The following is a 23154-nucleotide window of genomic DNA, read 5'->3' on the forward strand; positions in this document are numbered from 1 at the left end:
CTTCCCAAGAAAAGCATGACTGCAATTTCAGTGGCAGAGAGGGCTCTGAGAGCTCAGACTTTCACAACACAGGCTGGCCTTGGGTCATATTCGGGCACAGTCAACAGATGCTACATTTGTTTTTGAGGTTTAATAGCTGGGCTCAGAGCTCAGAGTCCCTTTATGTTTGAGTTTCCACTTGCAAATGTTTCTTCTCAGACAGGACGCTTGCGCGTTTCTTCCGTTCCCAGCAAGGAGCCTCTCTGCCTCCACGTGATGCCCGGTACAGGGAGTCCCTTTGGATTACACACGGACAATGAGGATCAGGCAAGTATTTGGGAAAACATAAGGATGAGAAGAACATCGCACGTGTCTGACTCCAAAAATCTGAGGAGGAGCAGAACACTGAGCATGGCCCATGTCTAGGTAAGCAAGACTAGAGAGGTTGGGTAGGAAACTGTGCCTGTCCATGACACACTACGGTCAAATCCTGGCTTCCAAATGTCAACATACTAAAAATATTGCCGGCGAGCAATTTCAAGAGCAACCTGCCTTGGCAATGTGTTGTTAGCCATGCCAGCATGTGCAGAAGCAGAGTAAATAAACAGATGGGAAAATAATGAGTCAAAGTGAATAATGCCAAATAGCATGATAGTGAGGTGTGTGTTTTCCCAGCCAGCAGAAAGGGTTTGTCCCTGGTGATCTCTCTAACCCCTCCCAGTATAAATTGTCTGGATGTTTAGCATTGCAGCACACAAATTGTTTTGGAAAGGGTGCGGTGTTGGATTTTCTGGCTGGTTTGTATAGACCAAATGTGGCTGGGACAAGGAAGAAGGGGAAGGACAGAAGGGAAGACAGAGCGCAGAGGGCACCAGCCAAAAGGAAAAATAAAAGATCTCAATGCAGAGAATCAAGCAGTTGTCCAAAGCAAGAGTCACAGATTTGACACAAAAGCTTGCAAAGTCATGGACAAAAAAAAAAAAAACAAACACCAAACTGTAAAGAAAGATTGTCAAAGTCTCAGAGCTCCAAAAAGTAACTTTTCATTTATTATATTAATCAATGACATTTCTTATTATATTAAACAATAAACACATGAGATGGGTTAAAATTAAAATATCTTTCAATTTGTTATGATATTTGAAAGATAAATATAACTACAATAATGTACATATTTGGAGATATTAGTCAAATTTAGGTCAACACTGCAATTTCCACCTTTTTTAGGTCAGGCTAAAGAGCATCATATTAAAAGGGACAGCAGAAGAGCACTCTATAATTGTAACAGCAGAAGGAACCATAGTCACTAGTTCTTATTTTTAAAGTTCAAATTAAAGGGGAAGGCAGAAGTTGGAAAAATGAAAATTCCGTTTTATAACAAATTAACCTTTATTTATAAAACTTTCAAGTAAAAAGAACAGTATATCAACTGATAAAACAGGTGTGTCAATGAATAACAGTTAACATATTTATTCTAAAAATAAATCTTCTATGATTTCACCATACTACAAGCAAAATTCCTTTCCAAGAAAAGATGTTTGTTGTAAAGTCTGCAGAGAGACGCACTAGTTGATACACAACAAAAACTTAGCTGTTCCACCACTGTAGGAAGGTATTTGAACCAGATCATTATTAGCACAGACCAACTCACTTTAACAGAGTTCCAGCTCTAAATGAGGATTAAACAGAAATGAAATTCCTGAGAGGGAGGAATAAAACACATAAGAAGGGAGAAATCAAACTCTTACATGAGGGAAAGCAACAAATCTACTTGGACCAAAAATTCCTTGGGCCTCAGTTCTACAGAATAAATACTCTTCTCAATGGAGAAACACTAAAGAAAATAGTAACCCCAAAGGGATTATAAGAAGAATCCACGAAAAGTGCATTTCCTTTGAGCATAAGATGACAAAATAATTTCTACAAAATTTCTGACAACAGATTTCACAGACAGGAATTAAAAAAAAAAAAACCAAACCACAAACACACACACCACCCCCCCAAACAAAACAAACAAACAAAAAAAAACCCAAAAAAAAGGTTATGCAGTCAGACACAGCTTGGAATTTCCTACACTTTGAGAGCACATTACATGAAACAAAATACAGTCAGGACTGATGATCATCACAGGGCAGAGATTTCCTAAGGAAAAATTTGCCAATATAAAAATATTTCATACAGCATTACGGTAGAAGTACTACTTTTATGAGCATCTGTTTTTATTGCAGAATGACTGGTATGTTTTACAACAAGATTATTTGAATAGAACTTCGGGAAACCACTCGAGGCAAATGTGAACCTGCTGGTCTGTAATGTGGGTAATTCAATACCTGTGCCCTACATGCAACGTTTGTGTGCGTAGGTTCAACGTGAATAATTGTCCGTCTTTCCTGTTTTAACTGTTGTGCCTCAGTGCTGTGTGCAATTCATGGTTTTCCATGAGTCATTCCAGCAGTGACGAGACTCTGCATAAAACACACATGTGCCACTATAAAAGCCTACTAAACTCTTAGTGATTGCTCAACATACCACAGAGTCTAATAATTTATCCGAGTAGAAAGTAGAATCACCTCCATTCTTTCCTCAAAGCCAAGAATGCAATGGATTGTCATTCCTCCTGAAGTAACAGCTTAGGTGGAAAGGGAGGAAAAACAGATCTGAAATCCAGATGACAATTACGTGCAACCTATATAACTGGAATGAAGCAAGAAAAGCACGTTTTTCCACCTTAGTGTATGACTGTTTGGGGTGTATGGGAATAGCTCCTTAAAAAAAAACTTGTAACAAAGGGAAAAAAAAAGAAAGAGAAACTACAAGCAAATGTAGGAGAAAAAAGTCATTGCCTCAGCCTACAGAAAAAAGAACAGATGATATGACCATCACACGCAAGAAGATCAGAAATTGAGCCTACATTTCAAAGAGACAATTAAACTCAAAAGAATGTGAAATCACACCCGGTGCAGATGATACCTACTTTCTGCCAGGTTTCTCTTACACTTGGCACAGCTAGCGAACACAGTTTTTCATGCCAATGAAAGTAATCTTAAAACAAATGTATTAGAAGTAATCTTTTCTCCTTTTTTTTCTTTCACCAGAACTTTGAAATTCTAAGAGCCATGCTCTAATCTGCATTTCTGTAAAAATTCCATTTCTGTATCCATCCCTGTTTAGAGAATACATACACACAAGCCTCAATATATAGAATATATATGCATATTCTACATATTCATTGTATATACATGTTTTATGTACAGCATAAGTAGCTATATACTAGACATAGTATGTGGACATATATAGTATATACACACACTATTATTATACAATACACTATATATATATACACACATAGACACAAATAATATGGATCTCAATGTACACTGTATATGCATTGTGTATACTCACATTTTATATATCTTGCATTGTACATATTTTCTCTGCCCAAATAGCAACAGGCCTATTTGTGCTTTAAATTTCACTGTTCTGGAGGAAGAAGGTGCTCAATGTCTCGCGATGAGAGTTTTGCCTTAGAAGAACAAGTGCAGATATTATACAAAACACTGAGTTACCAGCATAAGAGAAGAACACGGGTAATCCTCCTTTTCAGACAGAAAACTGTATTAAATACAAGGGGGAGAAATCACAGCTAAGTTTTCTTCTACTGCAGTGTCTAAAATTTTGACTCAGGAGTGTTTCAGTGAACCTAAGATCACTACATCTAATACATTGTGTACAGAGGACGTGTTCTGCCCTCCTTCGTTTGCTTGATCTTCTGTTACTGTCCAAGCAAACAGGAAGAATAGGTCAACAAGGAATTAGGAAAACAAGCAATTAGTTCTAACACTATGTGGAATGCTTGATTAATTCACATTTCTGGCTTCCTGCTGAACATCTTGAGAATACCGATGCGTTGCCTTAGAAGCATTATAAATTACAGTATTGTAGAGCACTGACAAGGTAGCAGAAAGTCTTGTTACGGTACGTAACTCAGAAAATGAATCAAGCTGTTTAGCTCATCCGCCTCGTCCCACTGGAGTGACGCCACCCAAGCCGTAGTCCAAAAGCAGGTTTCCTTTCTAGAATGGCACTATGCACGAGCAGGGTTTTCTTAGAGCAGAAAAGACACCACAAAGACTCAGGCCCAAATGAAAATTGAGAATCTTACACACGGATACCATTTTTTTAACTTCACTGAGAATCCTGCAGCCATTCAATCTTGAAAATTGCTCTTTCATACTAAAAGTTTTGTCCCATGCTAGCTACAGATCCAAGTTTGCTCTCAGAGACCTCAAGTCCTGCACACCAACAGGCAAGAGAATTTGTTGACATTTTAGTATGTTGGATCATTTAATCTAACGTATTTTAGAGAAAAGATAACACAATGGGAAGGGATTTCAAATCGGGTTCTGTAAAACCAGAAGTACCTTCTACTGCATTCCAATGGGGTCACTAAAAGACAGTATTAAAGACCATTATATGGTTGTTTCTGATACCCTTTGGAGAGGAATTGAAGATTCCCATTATCTATAGTACCATTAGCGTAAGACAGACACAGCAAACGGGGAATTGTGGCTCCTAAGACTGCATTTTGTGATATATGGATTTCAGCTTTGTCATATGTATCACTGCAAATGTAAATGGATGCACACACAGACACCCACCCATACGCCTACTCACAGAAGCCTGAGACAACAAACGCCACATCTATACTGCATTTCAGAGCTGAAAACTATCAAGATTATGAGAATGATCCAACCTGATTCCTATCTGTGTAAGGAAAGCATCCAAAATAAGGCAAATACAACAGAATGGGGGAAGATTGCTTTCATTCAGTGAACAGGCACGATCCCTGTATTATGAAAGATAAAAGCCAGCAAGGACATAAAAAAATATAAATGCATTAAGATGATGAAGGAATACCACATTTAAAAAAAAATAGAGAAAATGCTGGAAGATAAGGGCTGCATCAGTAAAACCACAGAATGTTCAGCTTTGTATTCCCACAGAAGCAACAACAGGAAAGCAGATGCATATTAAGGACATTTAAAAAATTTTGTGCTAGATGTCCACTCTATTGAGACATAAAAGTCCAAGGCAAGGCAAGGCAAGTTTTAGAATTCCTGTAATCAGCAAAGGCATTTTTAGTAAATAAATAATTCACAGACTTACCATAAGGACTTATTTTCTGTATGACATGTAAACCACATTCTGTTAGCCTTACCAAGTGGAAGTATTGAGTTCTACAGATACATATCAAATATGTTCCTACTTGGACCTACTACTGCAAGCCGTATTTTAAAGCCAATCCAGTCTACCAGCACTCCAATAACATATGCACAGACGTGTATTTGGCAAATAAATCTGTTTCAACTTGGCCTTATTTCAGCTAAATTACCTTTGACCTGTAGCCCTGTAAGATAAGACAGGTGGAAGTAAAGAAACAGAGGTAGGGACGGTCTGACACAGTCAATCAGGTAACACAATTAACATGGTCTAATATTAACTACAGTTCTGGTGGTTGGAGCAAAAGAGGGTAAAAATGAATTGTAGGGGTGAACACAGCTCAAGCTGTGTAAGTTTTCCATTGCTTGGTTTGACACGAAAGCAGCACTCAAACTTGTATCACAATCCTGCAATTCTATTTGCTTCTGAGATAAAGCAAGATTTTACCTAATGATTTAATTGCCGAATTATTTGTCCAATTTACAACAATTGAATTAACTCCCTCTTTTACAACACCATATACAATTATTAAAACTCAATGCAAACAACTCCTTAAATTAGAACTACTTATTTATAGAGGCTTAGATTTCATAGTATTTTATACAGTTCACTATGCTTGTATTCATCATATATAAATCACCAGATTTTCCCGTAAAAGCCACATCTCCTGGGAAAAAAGGGACCATCTAATAAGGAACTTATCCTGAAGACTTTGACATAGATGATGCAGATGTCATACTGACTAGCCGACCATGAATTATTAAATAAATGTAATGAGTGAATGGAAGCTAATTCTAGAAATATTATCTTTTTATGATGTACGAAGTTCATAATGCAGCCTACAAAAGCCAATGGAATTCCGGTAATAAAAAGCCAGATTCACAAGTTTCAGTTCACTATATGCAACATTGTCTTCCAGATAAAGAAACTTTGCTTTCAGTACCTTAGGATCATACATTAAATTTCTTACAAGCAGTAAATTTTATCTAGAACATATAATACAACTTATACAGTGTTTCCTGTGTATTACGCACTTGGAAAGCCACACAGGCCCCAGTTTGATGTAACTAGCCAATCTTGTTTAGAGTTGAAGGTAACAAAAATTATTTTCACAACATAAACCAAGAATTTAGTATTTTTATAAAAGCCACATTTAAAGGTTTCACTTGGACAGGGTGGAGCCAAAGAACCTCTATTTAAGAGTTTGGCATATCAGCCTTACTGAGTGCAATAGCCAACTCAAGGTCTTCTTGTTCTTGCCTCCGCAACCGAGCTAATCTTTCTTGCTCTGCTTTTTCACTCTCGCGCTTTGCCCACGCCAGCTGCTGTTCTTCATTTCCAAACTAAAAAATGAAAATGGAAAATAAATTAATAACTTGACAAAAAAGCCAGAAGAAATGTGAAAATTACAATGAATCAGACTTATTAAATATATGAATCAAGTATACCAAGCTGTCTTAGGGTAGCTCTTCTGGATTAACACACTCACTGATTTCCTCACTTCATCCTTTTATTTATTTCCTTAATTTCTTCCTCCTCCCACCAGGAAACTAACCCATCTGGGCTGCACATCCCTGCATCCGTGTCTCAGTTGTGTATGAAAATGGTCAGGGGACTGGAGCCAAACAAAAACTCCACAAACACAAAAAAGCGCAGGTTAGTGGTTTGGGAGCATAGCAACCTACATCCATTTTTAAGAATAGTAAATAGCTGGTAAAAACAAAAGAGTTATTTACTCTTGTGCAACTCCGCTGCAGAGTTTTGTTATAGTAGCTCCTGCTACAGGCGAGGGGTTTTGATACTGACTCTGGAGATGCGTGGGAAGTTTCATCACCAACTCGAAAGTTACAAAAAGTGTTACTGTTTGTAAAACACATGCAGAGCTTGTCCAGTAAGAAACAATATAAGGGAATCAAATTTACTTCAGCAGAAAACACTAAGGAAATATAACACATAACATTCAGCTTCTAAGTCTGTTTGAGCTTCCTAAACCACGTTTAAGTACACTGCAGTGGAACTATTCCAAAATGATATTCCAGTATTTACCATTCAAGTATGCAAAACTTTGCTTGTTTGAAGTTTCTGCACAGAATATTAAATATTTTATTGAAACCATAACAATTTTAAACTCAAATATTATCTGTTACTGTTTAATTTCAGCATTCACTGAAGAGGATGGTGTTAACAGAAGCGTTCCCACAGCTGCATGCAAATGTTTACATTACATCCCACTTCTAAAATTTGCCTTGTACTATCTTTTTTTCAACATTCAGGAAAACATATTATTTGGGGTTGGGTTTTTTTGGAAAACAACATGGAATTTATAGTTTCAATTTCAGCTGAATGTATACTGCAAAAATCGCCCTGTGGTCCACAACACAGTGGTTCTGAACATGGCAGAAGATGCTGTTGCGCTAGCTGACACAGCTACATCTTCCCAGACAAGCCTGAAATATTGAACTACTAAATGTAACTAAGTGCTAGACCTATGCCTAGCTGCATATATACAACGGGATGGCCCCCACCCCTGCCTTTTCCACTGTGCATCGCATCTATAATTTGTAATTTTAAATAGATGCACCTATTTGAATTTCTTTCAAGCAGAGTCCAATTCTTATTTACTTATAATTTAGTTAAATTGTGCTTTATCTACGTGCTCCCAGATGCGCACAATTTCTCATTTTATTTCTCTATGATTTTTCAGATTATTTGATGCAAAAAAACCAACTTTAAAATTACTTTTCTTCAAACGTAAGTCTGCTTTCCCTGTTAACAAAATTTAATGAGGATCTTTGCCTTCAACGTTACTGAAATCCAATAGAAGTGCCACACATTTTACTTTTAAAATGAAGAAAACCTACTGTCACTATTCATTTAAATAATGTCAGCTGACAGGTAAGATTTAAAAGCCCACTAACACTTTAAATAGATGATTTTTTTTTTCCCAAGATACAGTAAGGACAGACTGAAGTGGAAGTAAGACTTCTCCACTTATTCCAAGAATTCAGTAAGATCATATAGCTGGGATGGAGAATAAGTTACTATTTTCAGAAATACAATAAGCTTTGGCCAAAACCCTCTGGGATGTTGTTTTTTTGTTGTGTTTTTTTGTTTGTTTTTTTTTTTTTTTAAAGTTGAGAAAATAGTTTTACTTATACAGCTTACAACTTAGCGTAAGTCTTCCAAAGCTTATGAGAGTCCCAATTATGATTTGTTTATAGTACACAAGTTATATTTTTGTGGTTAGAAGTGCAGAGTAAAAAAAAAAACAAAACAGGAAAAATAGACAAGTGATTCATTGGAAACAAATCTGGATGTGCCTTACACTAACAAATGGTTAGTGTAAAGTAAAATTTTCAGGAGCATAACTCTGACCATAAGGTAGTGAAATACACAACAGTTCATTAATGCCACTGATTCTCGCACAGATTGCCTATCAAAAGGTAATGTAACTGAAATACAAGTAATTTAAGACAGTAATGTTTTTTTTGCACATGTCCAGGTTTCAAGAAGGCTGTAAATACGTATCACATATCTGTCATTTCATTGAAACCCTTTTTTTCATCTCTTTTTCAGAAGTACAGTTAGACCCAAGGCGTAAATGAGGATAACAGCAGGCTGCAGTGAAATTAAATCAAATACACAAGAGCTACACTGACTTGTCTTTACTAAATTACTAGCTTACGTTAAGAAAAAAAAATCAGTATAGTTCCAAGTGCTCTGTTTCTTGGAAATTTAAACACCTTCTGTTGGAGAAAAGATTGCTTTTCTTCTTGTTCTGTAAACTGAAGATGGAACCTAGAAACACCTGAAACATGAGCTACCACAAGACTTTGTTTTGTTCCAAGGAGTTGTATTTAATACCAACGGAAAAGTTAAGAATGCAATGAGAATATACTTAGAACTACTGGGTGCATGAATTTGCCAGTGTCCCCAAAAAAAAAAAAAAAAAAGTGGCAAAAAAGCCAGATTTTCTAGAGTGCTGGTAAAAATCTACTGAAGGTCCTCATGCAACTTCTTTGTAACACTAAAGACTTCCAATTAAAAATCAGATTATTCAGTTATTCAAACCTACATGATTCTATGATTCTGTTCTCAGATTCCATGGACTCAAACTATGTGTCAAAAAAACTTCTGTAAGTATAATTGCTTTTAATTTCCTTTATGAATAAAGTTTCCCAAATATCAGGCAAAGAGAAGCACAATATTCTTGCTGATTACAAGGTAACTAGTACACTTAAGACTACATATAGAAGGACTAGGAATTAGGAAGTGTAGCAATGTAATTGTGTTATAGGCAAGCAAAAAATACCCCAACAAACTGAAAAGAACAGGGATCAAGTCTCTCCCTTTTCAGTCAAATTCAGTTAATGCTTTTTTTTTTTCTTCTTACAGCAGGAGAAAACAATTCACAAAACTGACTGAAAAAATTATTTAATTTGATGAAATGCCACTTAACAGTAATTACACGTGGCTGCTGCTCACAATCTCATTTTCCCTACTTTTTCCTTCTCTTCTAAAGTTAATCTCATCTCCTAAAAACCTGATGGCACAGTAAATTTAACACTGGAACACCCACTGGGACGGGGATCAGAGATTTTTGTTGATAATCTGATGCAATCACTCAGCATAAGACACAATTTTAAGAAATGCAGTCTGTAAAGTAAGATGACAGTAGCTGGGTAACAGTCATTCCATTCCATTATTTGTCTTTCACTGAAGGAAGAAATTAGATGGTGTTCAAGAAATTTCAGATAAAGCAAGTTTTGCGTCTTATTTTTATTAATAATGTCACCATTTTGTATACAATCACAGAATTTAACTGTGCAAATTCAACAGGCTAAGTACTAACTGTGGTAAAGCATACATAGTATCTCAAACTTTGAAGTCTTCAGCATCATAAATTAAAGCACCGAGGCCAGCTAAAAGTATGCACAGATGACCTCAACTAACAATATCAAATAGGAAAGTGATACACATGTACTCATAACTAGGGGAAAAAACAGTAAAAATAAGCAACCTGAAAGACTTAGCTGAGAGATCTCCACTTGCTGAACACTGAACTGTGTCCATCAAAGTTAGGTAACAGATTAAGTTGGCAATTTTACTGCATGGCAATGTGACAAGAACAAAAACACATGAAAGGAGGAAGAAGCCTGATGGCTGTGGATGGAACAGATACCTATCTACTCATGGAAGCAATAAGAACCACACTACTACTACATTTACAATGACTTCCAATTCAGTCATGTACCTGTCAGCACTAAAAACAAAGCCAGGCTTTTAGAAACCCTGATATTTTTTAATGAATGGGCACTTGGCTTTGCTTTTAAACCTTCCAATACTGTGGTTCTGGAGTGCACTATGGACGTTTCTATATTGGTTCTACAAAACAATGTTGTTTTCTTTGTCTAACAAGGGCTCTTCTGCAATATCAGTAACGAACAAAATTCAACAGCTAAATTTGCAATCTCTGTCTCGTATATGTATATTTATGACCACATTCCATCATATACAGCAAACACTGCAACAGGATTGTCAGAACTTTTTTCACAAACAATTACAAATACTTTATGGAACCTTTCCCTTTCAGGATTTGCTTCTCAGGATATGATGAAATTGCTATATAAATGTTTTCAACAACTGGTTCTGAATCTTTACATCATTGGCTCCCAAAAAATCAGTTTACAAAATAGCCTCCATGCAACAAAAACAATACACAGATTCTGCTACAAAGAATTTGTGAGTCAAGGCACACTGTACTAAAATAATTTTAAATGCAAGTAAACCCTTTAAAATTTAGTACGAAACTTCTTTTTTATTGAAATAATGCCTTTTTATTACAGAAATATTAATACAAAAACAATGAGGACAGCATGAAGGTACTAAGAGACAGAAGCCAGTGAACAGTAGGTTTGCAGTTAAAACAAAAACCCAATAGATTGCTGCAAGCAGAGCAGAAAGTGGTTTGCTCAGAGACAATGAACTTAACTTACAGAGCTGAAGTCTGCAAACCCCAAGGAAGAGTCTTTAGAAGTTTTACTTGAAGAGGAGGGAGCAAATGGATCTTTTCCACTAAATGGGTCCCCAAACCCCTTTTTACTTTGAAACGGGTCACTGCTGTCAGCCCCAAATGGCTGGAATGGATCATGGGGCTTGGAAAAATCTGAAGACCCAAGGTGGCTTACAGGAGTACTTTTACCTGGAAAGTTTAGGAAAAAAAAAAAACAACAAAAGGAGAAAAAGAGAAGTTACTTACCATGGACAATGCAAACCCCTTAAATAGGAAACTGCTGATACACTTTAGCATCATCCATTCTTCCTGGGGTGGCTTAAAATTTCACCAAATACAGTGGTACTCATTTCTCAATGCAAATCACCTCTGACAGTTTTATTTAAATGAATTTATCTTACTTATACATACTGTAATATTAATACCATCAAAATTTTAAATTATAAAAATCAATACAAAGACATTTGGCCTAAAGAATTTGACAAGTTATGACTTCAGTTCATTTTCTAGGATTAGAGATATTTCAAGTTTAAGTTTGTGATTATATAAAAGACATAATACTTAAAAATTTAAATCACTACAGATAAATAATCACGTTAAATAGAATTAAATAGTAACTTAACTGTGACTTCACAGAATGCATATGTTCTGGTTGTTTTTTTTCTGGAACTGGTTTATCCTTCTACCACCACATGTACAAGGGAAAAGAGACCGATTAAGAAATCGCCTTGTGCTGGGGTGCTTGCTGTGCAACCCACCTTTTGTAGGCGACTGCTTGTTCTTATATTCTACCCCAATGACAATTGAAATCACAGAAACTATTGTGTGCGCTCAAAAATAATGGTTGTATATTTATTGCAATTAGAACATCAATGGTTAATTTTTAATTCACCTTGCAAAAAGTACTAATTTGTTGGGTCAAATAACTGAACAAATAAATGCATTTTTTTTTTTCCTCTTAAAAAAGATTGCTCCTGACAAGTATGCAATCTAGCCTCCAGGGAAAATACTACTTGGATGAATAATCCAGATGATAAAGTGTACTTTAAAATGACAAAGGAAGATCCAGAAACATTTTTAAAACAAACAAATATTTACAACTTCCTGTATTACCTGAATTACATACATTATTTGCATTAATAAAGCAATTTTTTTTGAAACATCCAATTCTTTGAACTATAATTTAATAGGAATCTTACAATGTATTCACATCAGGATACACATACTATGAAAGCACAGAGAAATGGACTCAAATCCCCAAATTTCAGATTACGTACTTGGCACATGTAAGACATAGCCTGATTTAAGAAGGTACTTCAGTAGTTGCTCATGCACTTTATAGTATTTGCTCAAATCTGTGGAAACCCTCCTTCATCAGAGAAAAACAGAGATCAGCAAACTCGCAGGAAATAACTAAGCTATTCAGCAGCCTGCTTTCACCTGCTGTTAAATCACAGCTCAGCCTCGCTTATCCCAGGGGCCAGCCAAAAGTCCATCTCCCCTTGCCCTCAGTATGCCAGATGCTGAGCCCTCTGCCATCAGCAGGCTCTGCACCGTGCCGCCGACACCACCTAAATGATGGCACAGGGTGCAGGGGTCTACAGCCCCTAAACGCAGCCTGGCACAGAATTACTGGACAGCTGAAGGAATGATGCAGACTCTTATCTCATTAGTGCACTGCTCGTGTCAGACTCGGGCCTCAGATGCTTCAGGGAAAGCGTGAAGCAAGAAAGTCCACAGCTGAACAAGCAGAGAGAAAGAGACTTAGAAAACAAGACACATGCAGCAGGAGGTATAACTGGATTTGATTAGTTTTAGGAGTATTCAAGGGGAACCCGATCATAGTCCTACAGGCAAGTCTTCCATCAAGAAAAAGGCTAATAGATTTAGATTTTACCAAGAGAGATATCCATTAGACAATCTGTAACATTTTTAGAACTTAAGAACACTGAAAACTGCCTAGGGAACTTGTTGCATTCCATCACCGTATCCATAAGGTTTGAGAAACGGTTTTTAGAAATCACACTGATTTAGCTGCCTTGAAGCTGGGGGGATAAATGAGATCACTTAGAAGTTCGCTCCAGTACCGGTTTTCATGGTTCAGTACATGCTCTGTCCTGGTTAACAGATGTGGCAAGGATATACAGATACCCATATTAGCAACCATATGTGGGACTTCTAAAGAGGCAGATCAGACCAGTGATTTGTCCTTCATGGAAGGAAGTGACAAAATATACAGGAAATACCAGCAGGATTTGCTCTCCCCATGGGCATGGGCACTTCTCTACCACTGTTTCAAACCACCTTTCCTATCAAGAGGCTAGTTTGGTTGTCTGGACTGCTGCGTTTACATCCCACTCATCGCCACAGCTTTCATATCACACCTTCAGTCACTGCGATGTAGGGTTAGGTAACTAACAAAATTAGCAAAGCCGGTAAGAAATGAGTAACTCAGCATTTTGTATGTAATCCTCCAGATAAGAGAGCAACTTAAAATAAGTTACAAAGAGAATTAAAGTACCTGCATCTCTAATTTCAGGTCAAGGCAAAACCAAGAGCCCCCTACAATTTTTCCTCCTTCCTCTCCTGCCAGTTACTCCTGCCTAGCATCCTTCACTTTGTACTACCCCAAACCAATTCTGATTGATAAGAGGCCAAACCAACCCATTTTAAGCTGCCCTTTTCTTAGGTTAAATCTGCTGCTGCCGAAACCACTTTGTGGAACTGGTGACTGTTAATACAAATGCAGGGTTTGCAACGTATTTGCTCAACAAACCTGTTTTTTCTACATGGCCTGTTTCATGTTTTTGCACGAAGCCCTGAGTAGTTTCAGAACATACACAAAGCTTCGGGGTTTCTCGTGCTTCATCTTCACAACAGATCACAGAGAATAATGCTGCTGTAGAGGAAATGTCACCATGAATACTAGAGTTACTGCTAATAATATTGAAAATTTTCACTTTTTGTCCCAAGTGCCATTTTCTTCAGTTTTCTCTATGTTAAAGAATAAAAGAGGGCTATAATTTTGTTAGTTTGAAGAAAAGGCAAAAGAGGCAAACGCTTATAAAATCAGGTTTATTTTTGCAGAGCAAGTTTAAGTGCTGTGCCCATGCTGAACACAGCAATTCTGGCACTCACGAGAGTCCTCAACCAGCCCTTTTTCACCGCACTTTGTACGTTGCTTGTAATTTGTTTTACCCTGCCACACTTAGCAAATATGGTTCTGAGGCCTGGCAGAAGTTTTTTTGGTTCCATTAGATGCTTAAATTTACTCATTTATTAGCCACAAATTACTAATAACAACACCAGAATTATCTTTCTGACATCTTTGCTGGCATACACGAAGTGTGAAACTCCCAGTGCAGTGAATGTATACATCAGTACACAAAGATTTTTGTATTTCCATGTTCAGTATATCAAGAATGTGGGTACAGTATTTCTATAATGTAAAGCAAAAATACCCAAACCACATGAAAAAGTCACCAACTGAACTGAAGGACACTGGTAAAATCGTAATATTGCAAGATATACTCTTTGTAGTAACTGAGATTGCATTAATCCTATATTCACTGGAAAATGTGACATTTTCACATGATACCGCTCACCGTTTTTGAGGTAAGGCAGTATGAAAGTGCAGGCAAACAGTTGTAACCCTTACTTATTTGATTTTTCTGCTAATAGTTTCAGGGGAAAAAAGTTCAGAAAAAAGCAAAACAGGTCCTATTCTGAAACCACAGCAGTTTCAGCAGTTACCCAAGTGGTGCACCCAAACCACACTGAGGACTCACTTCAGCAAAAAGAGATGATGAACAAAATGGTTTACCACAGCAAATGCTGTTAACTTATAGTGAACTCCACCCATACGAAGGGTTTATCTAATTTCATACCCCACAGCCAACTTCAGGGTTGAGATCTATAGTTCAAGACCAATATAATCTCCTTGGTTGGATGCAATTACAGAATCTGTCTTACTGAATTACAAGATATTGACAATGAAATAATGAAGTGAAATATTTATAGTTGTCTCTATATTCTGTGTTTCAGTGATGGTCCTAGCTTTCTGCTTAGCAGAGTATCTTACTGCATGATAAGCAGCATGTTTTCCTGTGTGTAAGGACGGGATTATGCATGCTCACAGGCAAACAGGGCAGAGTTAACATAACATGACTTTAAACTTTTACTAAACAAGTATTCCTTTCCAGGAAACTTTCTAAAGTGAAAAATATGCTTTAAGAAGTCAAGGGTTGTGCTACACAGGGTAAGTAGTGCTAATGTCAGTTAAGCCCATGCCTGTGATTTTACTTAAACCTACAATACCAGGGTTTCTACCTCTCACATCTTTTACATGGCAGAGGAAGTGTTACTCTAGAAAACTTCGGAGACTCTGCAATACACAAGGTGCCTCCCAGCACATCTTTCTCTTGACACTTCACCAAGTTTATGTCTCATTCCTAACTTACTCAGCATGTTTTTCACCATCCTGTTAAATTATGCAGTTTTTCCACTGATGCAGAATAAAACTTTCATAAACTGTGAACTTTAGGAACTTCTACAAAAATTATGACTAGTTTTCAAAAAGTGCTTGAAGCTGAGTTATGTTAAAACCGATTTTCCACTGAATATTTAAAAAGTATTTGTCTTCAGCAGGAGTTATTTCTGCGCTGTTTTTAAACTTAGCTTTCTGGTGATAACGCTCTTTGCACAAAATCGCAATATATACTTTTAGTAACAGAAAGAAGGATTTTTCCTATGCAAAACAACCTTGAAACTGTTTTTGCTTAGTATTTGCAAAATTTGCACATTGAGCTAGCCTGTAACTCTGAAAACTTTAGCTTAAGAGAAATATTCTGAAAACAACTTCTTGACAGGTGAGAAATCGTTATACATTCACCCTAACAATCTGTTCTGAAACAGATTCTGAACAACCTTCTTTCAAAAATTGGTACTGAAATATCTTTACTGTGAGCGATCAGCATAAACAACAGAATCAAAGCGTGAATGGAATTTTTAGTTTGTGGCTGGGCAGGTGCTCCACCCATGAGTCATTTATCCTACATAACAAGGGATGCCTGTGTTCTAACGCAACTGTCAGGTCTTCTAGAAGGCATGAAAATTTTTTTTAAAAAAAGTTTTCCTGTCAGTCACAAATTCTAAGGCTAAATTTTTCACTCTTGGTTGCAGATGAGGGGGAAAAAAAAAAGAAAAAGAAAAAGAAAAGGTAAACAGGCACCATGCTACTTGTGAATAACTCTGGGTACTCAAGAAGCTCTAAGGAAACAGGTGTGTGGTACCACTCAGAAATAAACATAACACTCCTGTGGCTCATGCAACTAATAAAAGCACACAACTCTATACTCTCCTCCAGACCAAACAGATTGATCCCCACAACTTGAATATGCCCTTGCAAATAAATGCAGGGGAACTATTTTACATTGTTTTCCAATTAATTCTTGCTTTTGTTCATAGCTCTTAATTACATCTATAATACCTAACACAGCTTCTTTCTTCTTAAAATTAGCTCACTAAATACACAGAGCAAGCTTCTACGCAAATTCATATCCAGAGGATACATGGTGCACGTCAAAAAAAGAATGGACACAAAGCCATGATGTGTTTAAACACTAAGTATTCATGAGACCTCTTATTTGAAGAAATGATATCAGTAAATGCATATAACAAAAGCATTCAGGCTTTGATTTGCATGGCTTTTTAAAGCAAGATACTGAACAATCTGTGAAGTCTTAATTTTCTTCTGAGACCCTGAAGACACAGCACAGGCCAACACACCCCACTAGAAAACCATGTATATGTCCAACTCAAGAAGTAGCAGAGATCTGTGCTCTTTTTTCCTCACTGAACACTGTCAATATGAAGTCAATGTGAACCAACAGTGCTCTGGTGCTATAAAGCAGTCTTTACAGATGAAAAATAAGCCTAAAATGGTAAAAACAGTCAAACCATAAAATGCCTAAAATTTGAAGAAGTGACACATACGAAAAAGAACTATATTTATCGTTGACATAAAGGAGGAGGAAGCATCAAATACAAAGGAAGACAGCAGCAGAGCAGGGCTGTACAAACATCACCATTCCGTGAGCTGCTTGCACCACCCTTCTGATTTCTGCAAGCACAGTGCTGGCTGACAGCATTAAGCATCCAATTATGCACAGTAGTAGCAAGAGGCATCTATTAACACTTCAAGGCATGCAAAAGACATCCCACAGCATGAAGCTAGCTCAAAACCTTCTATCTAGACAACTCAGGTCCAGGTAAGCCTGGAAAATGTGTGCATACCCCACCCCCATATCCACTCACTAAAGCTCTGAGGTCAAACTGCCTTCAGGATATTTTCTTTCAGAATTTACATTCTTAATTATGAGCATTTAAGTGGGCAAATCATCTTAGATTTACCTTCCAAGGTCCATGCACTGTATGAACAGAACAGAAAGCTGCTCTGGCAGTTGGCTATTAATTTTTTCTTGGATTTCTAGCTTCCCTGGGGCTGACAACAATCTTCTCCTGCAACCACACTTGTGAAGAAATGGCAAAGAATCCTCACCTACAACTAGGAAATTACTATTTCTGTTGATGATGGATTACAACAGCCATCACAGCTAGAAGAGTTTTCAGTTTAGTTCAGTAAAATACTAAGATCCTGAAGATCTTAACAGATCTTTAATAGATCTTAAAGCTCTGACCTCTTCATTTTTTTTAAGCCATCAACAGGTTCACATATAATTTCTCTATCTGCCAATTGACAAGATGAAAAAAACAGGACTGATCCAAGTCCTGTTGTTTTCATCTTGCCAATGTCAGCAGGGGCCTTTTTCTGACTTTATCGGTGAGCAAAATACATCTAGCAGTTTTGCAATTTGTGATTTGGTAAAAATACTGAAACCCAATACCTTGGCTGTTTAGATTTATGATAAACAACAGCATCACTATTATATCGTAGTAATTTCTAGTCACTCATATTAAACACTGTGCAAACCTTTGTGCTTGCACTGAGGTCTTCTGGGGCTCCACACAAGCCAGGCATCTCTGAGGGATTATAATCCTACTTCTTAATTCAAGACAAACTGGTTAGTCCCCTATTCTGTCTTCTGAAGAGTTTTTCCAAGATTTTGACATTTCAAAACAACTACCAGTCATAAAGCCAGTGTGAGAACAGAACTGAAGTCCTTACCTCAAACACAGAGGTGCCAACTTGAAGTTCACTATTGATACCCACCACTTCTATCAGTCCCTAATATACAATATATTTAATATAAATTACAACACTTACACAGGCTAAAAAAGGCTTGAGAGATTAAAAAGTAATTGGTTTTATTAAATAACCATTGCAAGAAGAAAGCACACTGAAACTGGAGAGTATGGTTTTTTTCCTGTGCTTTTCGGACTTTTATTCTTTCAAGGTTAAGAAGGTCAAAACCACTATAAGCAAGCAATAAAAAATTAGAAGAGGTTGAAGGTTACACACTGGTTAGTGGTGAAGGTTCTTCCACTAATATCACTGGTTAACAGTACTGTTATAACCGCAATGTGGAATGCATGGTGCTGCATTTAAAGGAAGTGGTAAGGGTGGGGCAAAAGCAGTAGGTCCCACGATCAAAGCACTAGAGCATTGAATTTTACTTATAACCCAATCACTGACACCCACACAGCAACTTCCTGTACTTTAAAAAAAAATAAAAAAAAAAGAAAAAAAAATCTGTTTCTCTCTTTTTGTAATCAACAACTTTTACCTAGAAACTAGTTAGCGGTGAACTCTGACTGATTTCAATCTGCAGCTCATGGTAGAAAGCATAATGGTTAATCTGTGAGAACCTACAAAAAACATTTTAACTGACAGGTTTCAGTGTATCAGCTCTTCCAGACTTTAATCTTAATTACACAAGAGTCCTACAAAACTCAACTGGCATTAAGAAATATAAAGCAACCAGAAGTTCAGTAGTGCTAAACACTACAGTTAATCCTCTATGACAGAAAATAAAATGTACTTACAAATCTACCAAACTTAGCTATGTTTCAGGACAGCTTCAGAAAATAATTTGCACTGGAATCTAGATCTCTGTCATAGGGCACCTTTGGTTAAGTTTGTCAATATACACCACTATTACTTTTGTTAGTAGAGGTAAATAATATTGTCTTGGTTTCTGTTTATCATAGACCATTATGCAAAGCACAGGCATGTTTGTATCTTAATAATTTTTTGGTGCTTTTTGAGCAATATTCAAGATAAAGCATCAATCAATACAGAAAATCTTCCACTTTGCTGCAAAGAAACCTTTAAGTTCTCCAGTACCATCTGGTGAACATCAATTTCACCTAAGTCCTAGAAGAGCTCTATGAAATCTTACGTCCACTAGGAACTTCATGGACTATGAATGCAAGAGAAAGCGCATGCACATACTCCCTTCGGGATTTTCATTAGAACAGTCCAGTCAGAAGAGCTAAAGAGCTTTTCCTTAGTTGATCTTACTCAACCTAAACAGAGAATCTTAAACCAGCTAAGGGACAAAGATACTGATTTTTCAAATCCTTGCATGTAACAGGTATGTTGGAGCTTTGATGTATACTGGTATCCAGGCTTGCTGCTTCTGAAACAACCTTCTTGTCATTCTCCATTTTCATTCACTGATCTATTAGCCTTCCTCCAATTCTGTTTAAAGATTCTGCACTTCACCTTTAAATTAGTTAGGTTGAAAAACACAATAGAGCCTTTAATCAGCAAAACAAACATGAAATTTCTCTTGGATCAAGCAAGGATCAATTTCAGACTGTGACATCTAAAAGATCTTGAAGATTTTGGTTCAAAAAGGAGTGAGAAAGAAGAAAAATTTATGAAGAACAGAACAATTGTAAGCTTGAGATCCAGCCTGAGATACAACTTTAATGAAATAATTTCATGACTGTCATCCCCTCTCTTAACCTTAGTTTTTGAGAAGGGAAAGATAAGGATCTCAAGGGTGTCTAATCCATGCCATGCAGTTGGCCTATCCCTGCCAGATAGTAATAACCACAGACAGCTGTGAACTGAACTATCATAGCTACTTCCCAATGTCCAAGCTTTGAAAAAAGCCAAACACCCACTAAACCCAAACAAATCAACTAGAACAACCAACCAATCTCACTTTACAAGTGGCCAGCAAACAGGTCAGGATTAACAAGGCCAATGATTACCCAGCGCAATCCTGCTACTGGCGAAGCTGGCAGTCGCAGAGAAGTTCCCTTAAGCATGGTATGAAGACTGTTTCCAGAGCCTTTATACGAGAGCAGCTAATCTGAACTGCACATTCCTTTTACAGGTCTTTCCAGGGACATCTGAAAGCCTTTTAAGCTGCCCTTCACTAAACAGTGAAGAGAAGCTACGTCTGAAGCATTTCCCTGGCCCCATGTTCGGCTCTGAGGGTTTGCTCTGCCTCTGCGCAGAAGCAAGTCCTGATGCACAGCTCTTTGTTCAGCTGGACAAAACACAGACACGTGGGCAAAATGGGAACTGTGGCGCACTGCCCATCCCCTGATTGTCCAGAACACCTTGCAATACCTTGGTGCATTGATCAAACAACACTTGCATGTCACACAACTAAAAAGCTTTGCATATAGAAAAGCACTGAACTGGGAACAATCCCTGGTGCGTTTTGCTAGTTTCCACAACCAACAACTACCTGGGAAATCAGGCTGCTTTCAATGCTCTGCAAAAATACTCATTAGTATTTTCTACTTGACTGTTGAGCATTGAGGACAAGTAAAACTTTATATTAGATCTTCATTGCACCTGCCCAACAAAATGCAAGGAAACCACACAAGTGCTTTTCAATACTAAAAATCCCCACCAACAGAAAGGACAGTTTTACTAAAAAGGGTATGAAATGGGAACAGAAAGGCAAACTGCAGATTTGGCTGGTAACAACTGGCATTTATTCATCCTTCAGCAAGATCTTTATCACCCACTTGTTTTTTAATTAAACAGACCAATGAGAAAAGTACGAAACAACGGAAGTTTCTTGTCTGTTGTTTGTTTTCTGAGCAGCGTTCCCATTTCTAACTCTTGTATCTCTTGCTAGAATCACAGTATATTACTATATAATTTCTCATGCTTTTAGTAACCACTGAAGGTTGCCTTAGTTGTGGAAGGAAGGGAGGAGTATAACTGCATAAGCACATGAGGCTCATTTGCTTTAAAAAAAACCCCTGCTTTGTTTCCTCCTCAGTCTACTTTATCATAACAACATTTGCTTTTGGTAGAGCAGCGAACCTTACAAATGTTGTGTCTCCCAAGAAGAGGGGAAGGCACATTTAAATAATTTTTTTAACAGACTGATAAAAGGCTGAGTGCACACGTCTAAATTCAAAACAAATTATTAAAGCTTAATGTTCTCCAAAATTGCTCAGTATGTATAAATGAGGGAATGAAGAGACATAAATCCAAAAACACCATGTAGGTGAATCAATCCTATGACATCTATTTCTCACCTTTGCTGCTACCATTACACTGCATTTGCTAGGAATAATCATGTTTCAGACCAGAAACAGAAAGAAACCACATGAAAGAGATAATACAGGTATATTTAGTATTTGTTTGACTCGTTCAACTTTACATGGGCCCTTTAAACACTAAATTATTTTATGTAGACATTTCTTAAAAAGAAAGATGGCCACTTACATACTTTCCTTGAAAACCAAATAAAGAAAAATAACATCCACAATGGTAAATAAGATTACCTTCAGCTTTTATATTTCTGCTTTTATTCGTGTCCCATTTGTTGATACTTGTCAACATTACATATTATGTGGGTTTTTAATCACCAAAGGCTCTCTAGTACCTCAGAAGTAGAAGATATTTACACAAGTAAGCATGGAACAGCCACTTCAAGAACTCTCCCACAATCCTAGAGCATTTCCTGACACATTGTCATCAATACTCACCTACACAGAACCTCATCATTTGAATTCAGGGTTTCAGTGTGCATCATCATCTCTTGAGCAATAAAATCATAGTAATAGGAATAAATAAATGCTACTGCAATGGCCTGCTTACAAGTTTACCATATTAAATAGTATTTTCCAATCCTTGGATCAGTCTACAGATAGTTAACGACATCCTCAGGATACCCCTGTAATAGAAGGCTCTTTCCACGTTCTCCAAGGAGCTAGCTCTAGCATAACTGGTTTGCAAAACCAGCCAGATCAACAATACCTGTTATAAACAGGATGGGTGCAGGCTGCATGCTTCACTCCAAAATGCAACAGCAGACAGGTAGACAATCCACACATGTAGATAGGGAGACATTAACAATGGATCCGTTTTTTGTGTGTTATGCTTCCTAACACTGTCAGTGGATACATGAGCATACTAGATGTTGACTCAGATGCCTGTGCAAAATTATGTGCCTATTCATAAGCAGAATTCAGTTGTTTGGGTTTTTTTTGAGCCAACTACATGTTTGCTGCCAGTATTAACTGAACTATACCACTGCTGCTAAAAGGAGACTTCCAACTTAACAGCTCTAAGTGGCTTCAGTTCTTAAAACAGTTTCACTGGTATCTCAATTATTTTAAATATCAGCTCTAGGGAGGGCAACCAAGTAGGAGCTGAATCTCCAGTAAGAGAGATCTTACTTTCGGTTCAGGAGATTCATGCATCTCTAAGAATTTCCATACATAATGGACTTGAAGCAGGAACAAGCTGTACATTCAGACACTGTATAATTAATGCAGCAATGTGAGACTGTAAGAATGATCATACCTGGACAGATCAGGACAAGTCTATCTAGCCCTGTAACCTGTTCTTGTTAGTATCTAGTGGCAGATGCCTCAGGAAGAACAACAAAACAAGGTAAAGATACAGCCGTACTTCAGACTACTTTGTAAATAGATGTTCAGCAACACAGGAGCCAGAAAGAGTACTTTGGCTACTGGTAGACCCCATTGCCCTGGTT

The 23154-nt window shown here is 37.3% G+C and overlaps 1 protein-coding gene across 8 annotated transcripts in view; it reads right to left on the minus strand.

Moving 5' to 3' along the window:
• Window positions 1-1006: 1006 nt before the first annotated feature.
• The window catches only part of EPS15L1 (epidermal growth factor receptor pathway substrate 15 like 1), a 46503-nt gene continuing 24355 nt past the window's right edge, over window positions 1007-23154 (minus strand). For 7 of the 8 annotated variants that reach the window (XM_080385946.1, XM_080385948.1, XM_080385945.1 and 4 more), the window contains 2 exons: window positions 11196-11401; window positions 1007-6542 (listed from right to left, as the gene is read on the minus strand). In XM_080385946.1, coding sequence (XP_080242072.1) covers window positions 6396-6542; window positions 11196-11401 — 353 coding nt within the window. In that variant the 3' untranslated portion in view covers window positions 1007-6395. The remainder of the gene's footprint in view (window positions 6543-11195; window positions 11402-23154) is intronic. The other variant, XM_080385949.1, reaches the window with a different exon arrangement.

This window comes from Falco punctatus, assembly GCF_963210335.1.
Source record: "Falco punctatus genome assembly, chromosome: 4".
NCBI lineage: Eukaryota > Metazoa > Chordata > Aves > Falconiformes > Falconidae > Falco > Falco punctatus.